General features: G+C 45.9%; 1 protein-coding gene across 1 annotated transcript in view; it reads right to left on the bottom strand.

Annotated features, from left to right (window-relative positions):
• The window catches only part of LOC119382480 (C-Jun-amino-terminal kinase-interacting protein 4-like), an 81771-nt gene that overhangs the window by 37607 nt on the left and 27325 nt on the right, over positions 1-16839 (bottom strand). Inside the window, 2 exon segments of the mRNA XM_049412212.1 lie at positions 14496-14689; positions 15971-16115. Of these exon segments, the coding sequence (XP_049268169.1) occupies positions 14496-14689; positions 15971-16115 (339 nt within the window).

Below are 16839 nucleotides of genomic sequence, written 5' to 3'. Positions count from 1 at the left end.
GCCCAGACACAATATCATGAGCACAGGAGCAGACATATTTGCAGACACCAAACATGTGTATAACTACCATTCTTTTAAATGGCATATGTACACCAGCATCACTGACAATATCTGAAAACAAACAATTGGCTCATTTTCCTTTTTAAAAAAATACTAGGCTTGTGCGAATAGTAAAGTTTAGGTCCAAAGTGAATTTGAAGTGAATAGTGATTTGGTCGTATAATTTCGAAGCGAATTCGAATAGTATATACCACATATTATAAAGAAAAATTAGCATATCTGTCATGACCAAGTTAACCTGCGCAATATTTTTAAAGTTGAAACAAGGCATATGAATATGTCATTCTTTTTGGCTGAAAGGGAAGTGGAAACAACTTTGAGTAGTAGCAGGATTTGACTTTCTTTAGAATGCAAGTGATAACCTTTAAAATATGTTACGTTTTAAAATTTACTATGCTTAGAACATATAAGCCAGTATAGCAAGCTTTTAAACTTAAAAAATGATGAATCGATGTGAGGGTAATATATGTTCATTTAATTTTGAAGTGGGTCTTCACGGCAGTGCGGATTTCCCCTGGAAAAGTGTATTCATAGTTCAGCAGCCCTCCACTGCAGTGAAACCACCTTTACAGGGGGCTACATGCGGTTTATGTTGTCTATTCGTTCATTTCGAATACTTCGAAATTTTATAGAATTTAAATTCGTTTCAAAGCGAATTCGAATATTGTAATATTCGTTCGAATATTCGAAGTGCTCGAATATTCGCACAAGCCTAAGAAATACAACCCAGATCTCAGAAGCAGCCAAGTCCAGTATTAGACAAATAAAGATGTCTTTCAATGCTACATTTTTCTGGAGTATCATTTTCCTGCAACTCCTTGCACTGCATCTTGATGCCACGAGCCTTCATGAGGCACACGTCCTCATGAGCAACATTATAACAGGTAAGTGTCAATTAGCCACAGCCATTTGGTGCAGACTCAAATATACACTGCTAGAAAGGTTCTTGAAATGACGCTATCTTGAAAATTTTCACTCCAGATTCCTTTGTGCTGAATACAAAAGCACCATGTGAGTCAGGTCATGATGAGTCAAATCAGATGATGGTCCGCCTGAAAAAAGAATTATTAAACAATATAGCAGACACTGCACAATAGGCTGCAGTCTGGCATTGTTGCAGGCAATTTTTGAAAATGAGCACAAAAGCAACCACTGCTGAACCTCAATTCAGTGATCGCAGCAAGCTATGGTGACATTAAATGGAAAACAACACACACAGAAAGTAACTTGCAGTAAAAGTAACCAATACTGTCATGTCCCCACTGTTTCTGCTGCAGGAGCAGTCGGAAAGGGGCAGTGATTCCTCTCATCAACGTAATGAATTGGCTATTTCCCCTGGTCTCCTCAATAAACAGCACATGATATGCCCCAAATCAAGGATGCTAACTATAATGCCAGTCATGTTCCTCCCGTGCTAGTGTACTCATCTATGCACTGTGCCGTATGATAGTGGCTGCTGCAGTAGGTGCTGTCAACAAGAAAGCTCTGCTCCAAGCCTACCCAACATGCCAATGCTTTGGATCACATAGTTAGTCAAATTTTTTGCATGATTCCGTTCATAAACACTTGATGCAATGTCATTCACTAAAACTGCTCCAAGAAGCTGTGAAGTAGCTTTTACTGGCACTGGCACTGTAACATTAGCATGGTGGTGCAGTAAAGCTGCAATTCCAGTGGAATCCTGCCTGCTGCTCCTAACAGCACATGTTTGCAAGACAGCTGTCAGAACTACAGTTTAAGACAACAGAAGCTCCAGTACTGACATAATTCCCAGACAAGTACTTGCCTTGACTGAAAAGGGCAAAACAGATCAGCAAGTTCTTCATAGGCAGCCAAATGTCCTGTTGGATTGCTGCAACCCAGGTGATCCTTCTGTCTTCTTTCGGAAAAGTGAACAACCTCACTTGCGATAGCGTATCAGCTGCAGAGCTACATCCTAGCACTAGATAGTTACTCAAGTTACAAGCTCTTCACTACACGTGCACTGTTCATAGAAAGTATCATCTTGAAAGCAGCAGAGACGAATAATGCGTACAAAAACACGCAGCAACTTCTGAAACGGGAAGTTCCATACAGTGAGGTTCTAGCACAGGCGAAATGTCATAGCACAGAAAGAGCTCACAAATCTGTCAAAGACAACAACATATCTTTAAAACATTGTACTATGCAGCATCGTTGCATGCATAAAAATACTGCAGAGGCAAAGTTGGATAAGTGAAACACAGTCTTTTGCACCAAATAGACCAAAGCCAATACCAACATTCAATATGTATAAATTGCAAGCCCCGTGTAAAGATTTTTAAATATTCCCTAAAGTTAGTCTGAAAGGAGCACTGCCAGAAAAATCTGGTATCATAGTTTGTCTGTTGCAATTAGTAGCCAGTGATCCACTTATCATGGCGGGAAATCTCGCTTGTTCGAGAGCATGACTGTTATTCGGAGATGTTTTTATAGCACCATGTCGCAGTTTCCATTTCAGAGAGCCCCAAGAAAGGTCAGAGCAGGAAGGTATTGTCGTTAACACAGCTAGCCACATAAGCACACAAAACAGTGACGCGCTGCAGCAACATGCACATGCGAGCAGCGCACTGACAACAGCCACAGTAAGCCCACATGAGGAGCATGGCAGCCAACACAAACTTGTGATGTAGTTGGTTGCTGGTTGTTTACATTAAATACAAACCGATGTCGATGTTGCAAGGCACTCCACTTTGCACTCAGTTGCATGAAATACACTTTAAAATTGATTTTTAATATGTTCTAGGCTATATTTGCTGTTTATATCTTGTAGATGATATATGTATGTCCACACAAATCTATCTTTTAAGTTGCCTCGCTTTCAAAATTTTGTGAGAGTACTCCTTTAATTCAGGAGAATGGCTTCAGTTACAGCTCAGTAACCTTGAATGAAGTTATTGTTCAGGCTCATCGCAGGTTATTCATCACAGGTGCCCAGGCTATTGTCACGTGGTCGTGACGATGAAGGCAGCGGCAGTCGCGCTGTTAAAGGGACACTAAAGTTGCAGTAGAGTTGCAGCGATGGTGTAGTGGTAGAGCATCAGCTTCGCATGCAAGAGGTCCGTGGTTCGAATCCCGGTGCCGGACAATTCCCAACCGGATTAAAAAAAAAAAAATCCGCGTGATGATGGAATTGTGTAAAAAGGCCTGGGGTGCAGCCTCACTGGTGACCACAGCCAGCAATGCACTCCCTCACCAGAGCAGGATTGGCCACCCTGGTGTAGTACTTGGCCACTACCTCCCACATGAATACACCAATTAACCCTCGGCCCTCAGTCCCCAGCGGCTGCGAAGCAACTGACCAAGGCGGCGGTCAGACCTGCGACGCAGCAGAGGGTGCTAAGAATCTCTGGGTACGGACAGGCCGCCATTGGAATCTGAATTTGGCTACGTATAACGCTAGAACTTTATCTAGTGAGGCGAGTCTAGCTGTACTATTCGAGGAATTAGAGGGTGTTAAATGGGATGTAATAGGGCTCAGTGAGGTTAGGAGGCCACAGGAGGCTTATACAGTGCTGAAGAACGGACACGTCCTATGCTATCGTGGCTTAGCTGACAGAAGAGAACTAGGAGTGGGGTTCCTTATTCATAAAGATATAGCTGGCAATATAGAGGAATACTATAGCATTAATGAGAGGGCGATATGTATCGTAATTAAGTTTAATAAGAGGTACAAGACGAAGGTGGTACAGGCCTACGCGCCTACATCCAGCCATGATGATCAAATGGTTGAACGCTTCTACGAAGACGTAGAATCAGCAATGAGTAAGGTAAAGACACAGTATACTGTACTGATGGGCGACTTTAATGCAAAGGTAGGCAAGAAGCAGGCTGGAGATCATGCAGTTGGGGAATATGGCATCGGCTCTAGAAACGCCAGAGGGGAGTTACTAGTAGAGTTTGCAGAACGCAATAATTTACGCATCTTGAATACCTTCTACAGAAAACGGGCTACTCGTAAGTGGACGTGGAGGAGTCCTAATGGCGAAACTAAAAATGAAATAGACTTCATAATGTGCGGCCACCCGGGCATTGTACAGGATGTGGAAGTAGTTAACAAGATCCGATGCAGTGACCATAGAATGGTAAGATCTACAATTCAACTTGACGTGAGGAAGGAACAGCAGAAACTGATACGCAAGAAGCCAATTAATGAACTAGCTCTGAGAGGGAAAGTTCAGGAATTCAGAGTTTCACTTCAGAATAGGTACGCGGCTTTAACCGAGGAAACCGACCTTAGCGTAGACGCAATAAATGATAATCTGACTAGTATCATCAAGGAGTGTGCAGTGGAAGTCGGGGGTACAGTCGTTAGACAGGACACTGGTAAGCTATCCCAAGAGACGAAAAACCTCATTAAGAAACGTCAAGCTATGAAAGCCTCAAATGTAACAGACAAAATAGAGCTGGCGGAGCTTTCGAAGTTAATCAATAGGTGTAAAGTAGCCGACATAAGAAAGTATAATATGGAGAGAATTGAGCATGCTCTAAAGAACGGAAGAAGCCTCAAAGCTATGAAGACAAAACTGTGCATAGGCAAAAATCAGATGTATGCATTAAGGGACAAGGAAGGCAAGGTCACAAACAATATGGATAGAATACTTGAGGTAGCGGAAGAGTTCTACAGAGATCTGTACAGCAGCCGAGGCATTCAGGATGACAACGTAAGAAGGAGTAATAGCGCAGAGGAATCTGACATCCCACCAGTATTGACAGGAGAAGTAAAGAAAGCCCTAAAGGCAATGCAAAGAGGCAAAGCAGCTGGTGAGGATCAGGTAACATCAGACCTGTTGAAAGACGGTGGAGAGATTATGTTAGAGAAACTGGCCACCCTGTATACGAAGTGCCTCTCGACGGGGAGGATACCAGAATCTTGGAAGAATGCCAACATCATCTTGATCCATAATAAAGGGGACGTCAAGGACCTGAAAAATTACAGGCCCATAAGCTTACTGTCCGTTGTCTACAAGCTATTTACAAAAGTAATTGCTAACAGAATTAATACGACATTAGAGTTCAATCAACCAAGGGACCAGGCAGGATTTCGTACAGGATTCTCAACAATAGACCATATTCATACTATCAATCAGGTGATAGAGAAATGCGCGGAATACAACCAACCCCTATACATAGCCTTCATAGATTACGAGAAGGCATTTGATTCGGTCGAGACATCAGCAGTCATGCAGGCACTGCGGAATCAAGGCATCGACGAAGCCTATATAAACATAATGGAAGAAATCTACAGCGGATCCACAGCCACTATAGTTATCCATAAAGAAAGCGACAGAATCCCAATAAAGAAGGGCGTACGGCAGGGAGACACGATCTCTCCAATGTTATTCACCGCGTGTTTACAGGAGGTTTTCAGGGCCCTAGATTGGGAAGAGTTAGAGATAAGAGTTAATGGAGAGTACCTCAGTAACCTACGATTCGCTGATGACATTGCATTGATGAGTAACGCGGGAGACGAATTACAGCTCATGATTACTGAACTGGATACGGAAAGTAGAAGAGTAGGTCTGAAAATTAATATGCGTAAAACTAAAGTAATGTGGAACAATCTTGGCAGAGAACAGCGCTTTGCGATAGGTGGCGAGACACTGGAAGTTGTAAAGGAGTACGTCTACTTAGGACAGGTAGTAACCGCGGAGCCGAACCATGAGAGTGAAATGACTAGAAGAATAAGGATGGGATGGGGCTCATTCGGTAAGCATTATCAAATCATGAATGGTAGTCTACCACTATCCCTCAAGAGGAAGGTATATAACAGCTGCATCTTACCGGTACTTACCTACGGAGCAGAAACCTGTAGACTTACAAAGAGGGTTCAACTTAAATTGAGGACGACGCAGCGAGCGATGGAAAGGAAAATGATAGGTGTAACCTTAAGAGACAGGAAGAGAGCAGAGTGGGTCAGGGAACAAACGGGGGTTAAGGACATCATAGTTGAAATCAAGAAGAAGAAATGGATATGGGCTGGGCACGTAGCACGTCTGCAGGATAACCGGTGGTCATTAAGGGTAACTGACTGGATTCCAAGAGATGGCAAACGCGTGAGGGGGAGACAGAAAATTAAGTGGGTAGATGAGATTAAGAAGTTTGTTGGTATAACGTGGCAGCAGAAAGCACAGGACCGGGTTGATTGGCGGAACATGGGAGAGGCCTTTGCCCTGCAGTGGGCGTAGACAGGCTGATGATGAAAGGCAAATGACAATTTATGTCAGAGTGAAAGCTCAATGTATGACAACGTCTAAAACAGCAATATTATCAACAGCAGTGTTCTACTTACTGAGAAATTAAGCTAAATGTATCACACGACGTGCGCCACAAGTGGGACATTTTGGAAATGATTCCAATGACGTGAGAGCGTCTGATTGCAATTAATCACTAGTAATCAAACTAGCTGCAATAAAAAAAGAACCTTTTGTGCATCAAGAGACGTAATAAAATGCTGCTTGTTCGTTTTTGTTTGATTCATGGAAAAAAGAACCTCTTCGGCGTTGCCATGGGGAACGGCGCACGTGGTTCAAAGGTTCCGTTTTTGCCGAACTGCTCTTCGCCCGGCACCTGGCTTCGTTCATGCGGTCGCGTCTCAGTGGTAGCATGGTCCCTCAATACTTTTTACTGGTCATGAAACTCCCACGAAAGTTTATATTGCCACGCCCACTTCTTGTCCTATTTTGATGTTTTTTGGGTTTGACCAGCAAGGGCGATTATCAACGCTCGACGCTGCCCGCGAAGCAGTGTTCGAGAGACTTCTCGATTGTAGTAGATCGTTTTGTTAAGATTTCGCGCCGCACGCGAATGTTCCAGCTTTATCGAGAGATAACGCCGCCACCAGCGATATCGCTGGAAAGTTCCATAGCACCTGTATAAAAACCGACGCACTTGACCGCTTGTCAGTTGATCGACGGACGACGCCCTGTTCGCCGCTATCATTGTACAGCGTGTATTGCTGTAGTCCTAGTTCTCATTTTCCGGCCACAAGTTCGGCCAAATAAACAGTTTCATCCTGCAAACGCCGACTGCTGTCTTCGTCGACGTCACGACCACGTGACATCTGGTGGAGGTGCTGCTTCATGATCCGGACGCCACCGCGGAGCGCTGACCCAAGCCCAAGCCGCGAAGAAGACGACTCTAAGGTCAACCCGGAACCTCGAACCAGCCGCCGGCAGAAGGGACTACAACCAGAGTACGGGCTCCTTCCCGAAAACGCCAGGCAGCTGAAGACCGTCACGTCTACCGCCGAGACGATGACAGACCCCCTGCCACCTACAACGGTCGTCATGCATCAACCGAGGGAGCCGCTGACATTCCGCGGATCACCATGCGAGGATCCAGAAAGCTGGCTGGAGGCATACGACCGGGTCTCCACGTTCAACAACTGGGACTGCGACGAGAAGCTACGCCATGTCTACTTCGCCCTTGAAGATGGCGCAAGGACCTGGTTCGAGAATCGAGAGTCCACGCTAACATCATGGGACCTCTTCCGCACCGGATTTCTCCACACCTTCACGAGCGTCATCCGCAAAGAAAGGGCTGAAACCCTTCTCGAGACCCGTGTACAGCTCCCCAATGAGAACGTCGGACTGTACACCGAAGAAATGACTCGCCTATTCCGCCATGCCGATCCAGCCATGTCCGAAGAAAAGAAAGTTCGCTTCCTGATGCGGGGAGTGAAGGAGGAACTCTTCGCCGGACTTGTGCGCAACCCGCCGAAGACGGTCTCGGAATTCCTTTCGGAGGCCACCACAATCGAAAAGGCACTAGAAATCCGCACTAGGCAGTACAACCGCCGCATTCCTACGACGACCTACGGGGAGGTTCAGGCGCTGCAGTCTGATGACCTGCGTGACACCATCAGAGCGATTGTGCTGAACTACTCCTGAATCGTCAAATTTGCGTCGCAAGAGGTATCGCCGAGCTGCATGACGGTAAAGCAAAGGTACTGCTGACAAACTTCAGCCACGAATATAGGCACCTCAACATGGGTACGACGGTTGCCTACATCGACGAATGTGTAGCCGCCAGCGATGCTTTCGCCCTCTTCGATGCTGTCGAACCTGCTTCAACGAATAGAAGTCCCGAACGGGATTTTGACGTCAACCCGAGCCTTCCGAAGGTCAAGCAAGATAAGCTCAAAACTCTGCTCCTGCAATACAAGGACTGTTTCTCGTCGTCATCGCGGGTCCGACAAACGCCCCTTGCTAAGCACCGCATTATAACAGAAGAAAATGCTCGACCACTCCGTCAGAGTCCCTACCGGGTTTCGACGCGGGAACGGGAGGCCGTGAAGAAACAGGTCTACGAAATGCTATGCGACAACATCATCCAGCCGTCGAAGAGTCCGTGGGCATCCCCCGTGGTGCTAGTGAAGAAGAAGGATGGGACTCTTCGTTTTTGCGTCGATTATCGTCGCCTGAACAAAGTCACGAAGAAGGACGTGTATCCCCTTCCCCGGATAGACGACACCCTAGATCGATTACACAACGCAAAGTACTTTTCGTCGATGGACCTCAAGACCGGTTACTGGCAAATAGAAGTCGACGAGAGAGACCGAGAAAAGACTGCCTTTATAACGCCAGACGGCCTGTTTGAGTTCAAGGTCATGCCTTTTGGTCTTTGCTCGGCACCTGCGACTTTTCAACGGGTTATGGATACAGTACTGGCCGGCTTGAAGTGGCAGACGTGCCTCGTGTACTTGGACGACGTCGTAGTGTTTTCCTCAAACTTCGACGAACACCTTCGGCGCCTTGAAGCTGTACTTCAAGCAATCAAGACCTCCGGACTCACTTTGAAGCCTGAAAAGTGCCGCTTCGCGTACGAGGAGCTCTTGTTCTTGGGTCATGTGATCAGCAAGGATGGTGTTCGCCCGGACCCGCGGAAAACAGCTGCCATCGCTGACTTCCCGACGCCCACCGACAAGAAGGCCGTACGCCGTTTTCTCGGCTTGTGCGCCTATTACAGACGTTTCGTCAAAGAATTTTCACGGATCGCCGAGCCACTGACGCAACTCACGAAGGCCGACGTCGAATTCAGGTGGGAAACGTCGCAAGTTCAGGCATTTCAAGAATTGAAACGACGCCTGCAGACGCCTCCGATACTTGCGCATTTCGACGAGCACGCCGATACGGAAATCCACACCGACGCAAGCAGCGTAGGACTCGGCGCCGTCCTTGTGCAGAAGACCGACGGATTGGAAAGGGTCATCAGTTATGCTAGCCGGTCGCTATCAAAGGCAGAAATCAACTATTCCACAACAGAAAAGGAGTGTCTGGCCATCATCTGGGCTACATCGAAGTTTCGCCCCTACATCTACGGCCGGCCCTTCAAAGTTGTGAGCGACCACCACGCCTTGTGTTGGCTAGCCAACTTGAAGGACCCTTCAGGTCGCCTCGCACGGTGGAGCCTAAGACTCCAAGAATTCGACATTACCGTCGTTTACAAGTCCGGAAGAAAACACTCCGACGCCGACTGCTTGTCTCGTGCCCCCGTCGACGCACCGCCGCAGGACGACCACGATGATGACTGCTTCTTGGGAACCATAAGTGCCGACGACTTCGCTGAATGACAGCAAGCCGACCCGGAACTCAGGGGCCTTGTGGAATACCTCAAGGGCAGGACCGCCGTTGTTCCAAAAGTATTCAGGAGGGGATTGGCGTCATTTCTCTTGAAAAACGACGTCCTCGTAAAGAAGAACTTCTCTCCGGCCCGGGCCGACTACCTCATCGTTGTACCTTCGGCACTGCGACCAGAGGTTCTGCAGGCCCTGCACGACGACCCGACGGCTGGCCACCTCGGCTTTTCCCGCACGCTCGCGAGGATGCAGGAAAAATACTACTGGCCACGCCTTCCTGCCGACGTCGCCCACTACGTTAAGACTTGCCGAGATTGCCAGCGACGGAAGACACCGCCGACTAGGCCAGCGGGACTTCTGCAGCCAATCGAACCACCTCACCGGCCGTTCCAGCAAATCGGGATGGACCTACTGGGGCCGTTCCCGACGTCGACTTCCGGCAACAAGTGGATCGTCGTAGCAACTGACTACCTCACCCGCTACGCCGAGACAAAGGCCTTGCCCAAAGGCAGTGCCGCCGAGGTAGCCAAGTTCTTCGTGGAGAACATCATCTTGCGTCATGGCGCCCCAGAGGTCCTCATCACAGACAGAGGTACCGCCTTTACTGCGGACCTAACTCAGGCGATCTTAAAATACAGCGAGACGAGCCACCGCCGCACCACCGCCTACCACCCGCAGACCAATGGCCTCACCGAGCGTCTAAATAAGACCATCGCCGACATGCTGGCCATGTACGTCGACGTTGAGCACAAGACGTGGGACGCCGTCCTTCCGTACGTGACCTTCGCTTACAACACGGCCGTCCAAGAAACGACGCAGATGACGCCGTACAAGTTGGTTTACGGAAGGAGCCCGGCGACGACACTGGACGCCATGCTACCGAATGTCACCGACGAAGAAAACCTCGACGCCGCCGCTTACTTACAACGTGCCGAGGAAGCTCGACAGCTCGCCCGCCTGCGCATCAAGACCCAGCAGCACACCGATAGCCGTCGCTACAATCTGCAACGACGCTTCGTGGAATACCAGCCCGGCGACCGCGTCTGGGTCTGGACGCAGATACGCCGACGTGGCCTTAGCGAAAAACTCCTTCGGCGATACTTCGGACCCTACAAGGTTCTTCAACGTCTCGGCGCTCTTGACTACGAGGTCATCCCGGACGGCATTACGAACTCCCAGCGACGCCGCGCACGGCCTGAAGTCGTCCATGTCGTGCGTCTTAAGCCGTTTTTTGCACGTTAGCGAACCTGGGGACTCTACTTTTACCTTTGTTATTGTAATTTATTTATGTATGCACTTGTGTTTTTTTTCTCTTCTTTGTTCTTTCGCAAGCATCAGGACGATGCTTTTTCAGAGGGGGGCAATGCCACGCCCACTTCTTGTCCTATTTTGATGTTTTTTGGGTTTGACCAGCAAGGGCGATTATCAACGCTCGACGCTGCCCGCGAAGCAGTGTTCGAGAGACTTCTCATCGACTGCTGGGAACGTTTCGACTTGAGGGTGTCTGTCAAGTGACGCGTGTTCGTGACGTTCCTACATTTCTCGATTACTGCATAGTCGCTTTCGGGCCTAAACAGAACACTGTGATTGGTTCTAGATGACTGACAGGTTAACATATTTTGTGCTAGAGGTTGCAAAATAGTCGTGCTCTGGCTGCACGTAACGCTCATTTTCAGACTAATTGTCACTTCATTCTATATGGCCTCATGAAGCTGAAAATAGAAGTTCGGGTGCCAATAAACAAGTCTGTATATCAGGCTAACTTGGCATTAATACCTTTGAAGTACCTCTTGAGGGATATCGTTAGTGAAACATAGCTTTAAGAATCAAAAGCGAAGATTGAGATACCACAAAACGGAGAGGAATGCTCGTGTTGTTTTCCTTTTTTTTTTTTTCTTTGGTGTCATAATTTGCGCTTTTTATTTTGAAGATTAAAAAGAAATAATGAGGTGAAACTGCTGTGAGCTGTTTTTGCTAGATGTAGGCACTATGTGTGATTTTCAAGTGAAATGTTTTGATTTTACGCATGCAGGTTTCATAACACTGCCGAGTTCTAATATATGCGGCTCTTTTTTTTTATCCATTCCCATATACTGTCGCAGTGACCACGAGTTGGTGTTCCAGTCAGCCACCCTGTTCTTTCTATGCAAACACGAGAGCAAATCGAAATCAATCAGGAGCTTCCATCAACCCAGTTATTCAGCTTAAACTGATCAACTATACATAAAACTGCATTACTCTTTTTGAACCTTTCTAGAAATTTTCTCAATTTAGTGACAGCACCAGCAAACAGCACTCTCAAAGTAAAACAAAACATTGCATTTTGGCCCACGGCATCACTTTTTAGTTTCTATCATTACCCAGAAAGCTAACACACACACTCCGAACACCGCACTTCACATAAAACTCCCAGCACACTCACACACACTACACACACAATTCTAGGCACGGCGTCTCCCGCCAGTCTTGGTCGATCTCGAGGCAGTGAAACTATGTTTCCATTCACTGTGCACACGTCCACACATACAATGTCACTTGCATCGAAATGTTTTTCGCACACGCGAACGTACTTGGGTCGAAAAAAAAGCGACAGTCTCCTGTCGCGGGATTGCACGTTTCCACCTGCCGCGTTATTCTGCGTCGGCTGGTAAACAGAACAGAGACTTTTTCGATGGTGCCCTTGTATAATGAGCGACAGTCCGGCACACAGCAGGTGTTGGGCATCACTGTCACGACGAGGTGACCGCGAAAAGAAAAAAGGGGTCCAACCAGCACACACAACACCACTCCGCGCCCACATTCTGCTAATGGCGGCCAGCCGCAGCCAGCTTCCTCATCCCCCTTCTAGCTACTCCAGCGCCGCGGCGCGGAAAGTGCGGGCGCTATATGAAGCTCTCCCATCGAGTTACGCGGGAGTTTCATGACCAGTAAAAGTATTGAGGGACCATGGTGGCAGTTTCGGTAATGCGTACTGCCATGTGTGTTTTGCACGCTCGTGAAAGTCGCTCTGACAGAAAGTTCGACAAAATACCGCATGCATGTGATGTAGCCGGATGCCCGAATGGTGCACGCCGCCAGTGCACGCCGCCGCACAGTAAAGGCGGGCAACGTTGGGCACAGCAACAGTGAGGCCAGAAAGACCGCTTTCAGGCAGGTGATTCGAAGTGCGCTAACGTGATGCGGACCACTAAAACATGATTTTATTTCAAAATAAGCACTTCCTTGGCACAAAAGTAGTACTACAAGGTTTCTGGACCGCTATTTCAAAACTCAACGTCGACTTAATATTTGCCTTTAGTGTCCCTTTAAAAACGAAACTCTTCATTGGGTGAACTTGCGCCTGGAAAATGAAAAGTCGCAGAACGAGCAATACACGCTGTAAATTGATAGCGGCAATCAATCGGCAGCTTTTATACATGTGGCACCAAAGATTCCAGCCTTATCGTAGGTGGTCACGTTAGTTGCAGAATAAACTGTACTGTTCGCGTTGCACGTTCAAGCTTATCAGAACAATCTAAAATAATTGGGAAGGTTCAACATTCCGGCATGGCGCATGGAAGGCAGTGGTTATACGTGTAAGTGTAACAGGTCGGTTACATTAAAATAAAAAAAGAGCGCGTGGCACTATTCTCCTTCATTCAATATGCTCAAATATGACAATACAGACAGTGTTATCAATAACGTAACCAGCCAGAGGTGGAAAATATGATCATGTGAATGCTACAGTAGCATGTTTCCTTAGAGTCACATCATGCTTGATGCTTTCACGTTGTTTTTGTATTTGTATTGTTTGTTTCTTACCATTTTTTTATTGTCAGATTTTCAATTTCCCTACAGGAGGTTCAAGAACACACCACCCCTTCAATATAGAATTCCGCTGATGATGTCAAACACATTGCAGTTTGGTAGCATAAGCAAAAGAATGTGAAGTGCAAAGCCAAATCATGCAAAAGAAGCAATAAAGCACAACAAAGCAAATTTTAGCACTGCACACTTATTACTGGACAATTTGCAGTACTCACTTTGTGCTTCAAGTGCGAATGCGTGAGAAAAGAAAGGAAGAAAGAAATGCCACCACCCATCATGAAAAAGAAGCAGCATAAGCAAGATGACTCACATCAAGCACAGTGCCGCCACAATTATTTTCAGCTCCTATATAACACAAGCATTATTCAATGCCACTGCCTCAATATTTACAGCTATACACAGGAGGTAAGTTACAAAGAGAGAACACAGACAGCTGCTGACATCCATGGTGAGATCAAGACTATACTATAGCTCATGCTATGCTTCAAGTGCAAAATGAAAAAATGGTTACTGTTTGCTACACAGGAACGTCAATTTAATGCTCAATATAGTCAATTTCCCTGCCTTCTAAGGACACTTAGCATATGCACAATTCACAGTCTCCCACAATTTCCCTAAAAACATTGCTACACAAACAGTATAAACTGTCCTACATTACACTGGAAAACTATGAGCAGAAAGAAACCAAAATGTGGGAAGCTTTTATGACTCAAAAGAAGATATGCATGTGTAAGCCTGCCACCACTTTTCTGTTCCCTTCTTTTTTCTTTTTTTTTTCAGCAGTGAGAAAATATCATATCTGTTTTTTCGAGTCTTGTAGTGGTTATGCTTCCCCCCTTGTCACATTCTGTTGCCCATTCAGTTTCAATATATATCAAGATCTTGTCCATTATAACTGCACAAGAATGGCCAGAGCATACAAATTAAATGAAGTCCAAAACAAGGCCAGCAAACTGTACCAGATTGTAAAGCAAGGTTTACCATAGCCAAGTCAAGCGATAACATGCATCCAGAGAGGGCGTGCACTTACATCTTCCAAATGGAGGAGCGGTTCTTCTTTGGGTCTGCAGTGGGGTCTGTGCGCGATGCCTTGATCATGCCTGTCCACCGAATGGCCTCCTGCAGTTCCATGTAGCGCTCCTTGTACTGGTTTCTCTCCATGAGCACGCGAGCCATTTCCACTCGGGTGAAGCGCTTGCGCTGAGCCATTGGAACGTCCTCCTGCTGCAATTCAAAAGCAACCATCCCATGAGAGTTGCAGCGCAGCATGTATGAAATGCCTAGGCTAAATTCTCAAGAATGGGAGTTACCTCTCAAACTACAGACCTCAACAATCTTAAGAATGAAGCATCAGACAAGATGCAATCTACATTTCTGCACCACCCTAAGAGTACCATTTTTTTTCTTTCACTTATGGTACAGCCATTCCTCTATATAACTAAAAACAAGTCAAACTATTACAGCAGATTACTGGGCTGGAACGAAGTGGAATTCAACATGAGCTTCGAGCCTCGGGATGTAAGTTGGCAAATTGTAAGGCAGAGCAGATGTACAGCTGGCCAAATCTTTAACTATCGTGCTCAACAGCAACTTTCTTGTGTCATATTATTGAACGAAGTAGATAAAAGTTGTTCTGCGGGCATGTGCTTTGTGGGCATGCACTTTCCCTCACCCTTTCTGGAACTTAATTCAGTCATTTAGCAAAGATACAGAGAAAAAATTGCCACTTGCAAACGATAGTTAAAGATTTGCGCGACTGTACTTGCTACCTGTTATGAAGTTTATTCTTAAGCAGATGCTGTTTTCCATCACTGTTGTAGTACTTATAGATTGCTATCAATGCCAGTACCAGACACATAACATAATGCACAGGCTGCGCTTTATCCGTAGCACTCTTACAATATCCTTCTATCCAACAAACAAGCAGAGATGAAAAAAGCATACACGAAACACTGGACAGAGTTATTCCAGTAGGGCACATATGTAAACAAGACAATTATGCAGTACGTAGGTGACCTATTAAAATACTACTCAATAGGCCACAGTAGCAAATACTTGCCAATCTCAGAATGTACAGCTAGAACAAGAAAAAAGAGACAATAGCTTGTTAGCTACTGCACGAACCCCACCAACCAAGCTGGCATGTCAAACTTGCCCCAGTGCTATGTAATTCTCTGGATTTAATTGTGGGGCCATAAAAATCCAAGGAAAAGGTTCAAATGAAGACGAAGTTGATTTGTTAAAGTATTAATGAGGGTTCAGTTTAGACGCAACACATACTCACATACAATTCTTATTGCCACAAATATGCTGTACAGCCTAGTATCATGCAAATAAAGATGTATATATTGTTTACAAAGCTGGTAGCATGATAAAGTGCTGTTTTATAGCAAAACACATCCAAGCTCCATGTTCACATCACAGATATAGAGCCTTCAACAATCTCCCGGCCCAACATTGCAGTATACACAAACAAAAAGAGCAGGCAGGAATGTATGTGCATACCTCATCATCAGACTTGGCAGCCTTCATTTTTTCAAGTTCCTCTCTGATCTTCCTCAGTTCATCTTCCAGTTCATGAATCTTCTGCTTCTGGGAATCTCGAGCATGTTCAAGTGCTTTCACTTCACCCTGAAGTATCTCTTTTTCACTGAGAACGGAAAGAAATACATTTTACTTCAATGTGATCCAATGCTAGCTTTGCTAGACAAAATATTCCTGCCAAAGGGAACATACAGCACCCTATACTGCAACTCCGTTTCTGCAACACACCTGCGTGTTTACAGGTGGGCATAACATCTTGTGAGGTCATTTGAAGTTATACAAAATATCTTCATATTTCAATTCAACTCTGAGGAGATAATTCAGGTTTATGAAAATACTTGAATAGATCATTTTTCAGTGACTGCCATATGCAAACATTGTAATGAATGGGCACCTTGTTATCACAAGTAATGTCACAAAAAATAATCATAACAAGGAGCTTGCTACAGTGAGACAAAATTTCCACATTATATTGAAATCAGTGCTCGTTTCATAGCCTTTGCACACTAGCTTGCAAGAGCAGCCCATTTGCCTCAAGTTCTACTCAGCAAATTCCTCACAAACTAAGACATACAGGAACTAACATTATTGGCACGTAGGCAACCAGCAAAAAATTCAAGGGCTACAATAGGCAACTAGCCAACCCATAGCAAACGAGCAGCTATACATGAACTGAATGCAGCAAAGCCACCTGTGATAACAAAGCTTTGGCCAAAACCTTCCTGCCAGTTCTTTCTCCACAAAGGAAATATGCACATGCCCCACATCTTGAAGCTAAAATTAGAAAGGATGGCACTGGTGTCCGTTAGCATGTGACCACTTCCTGCACA

Source organism: Rhipicephalus sanguineus, chromosome 2, assembly GCF_013339695.2.
Source record: "Rhipicephalus sanguineus isolate Rsan-2018 chromosome 2, BIME_Rsan_1.4, whole genome shotgun sequence".
In the NCBI taxonomy this organism is placed as follows: domain Eukaryota; kingdom Metazoa; phylum Arthropoda; class Arachnida; order Ixodida; family Ixodidae; genus Rhipicephalus; species Rhipicephalus sanguineus.
Note: the sequence above shows the minus strand (reverse complement) of the source record. Positions and strands in the feature narration are given on the sequence as shown.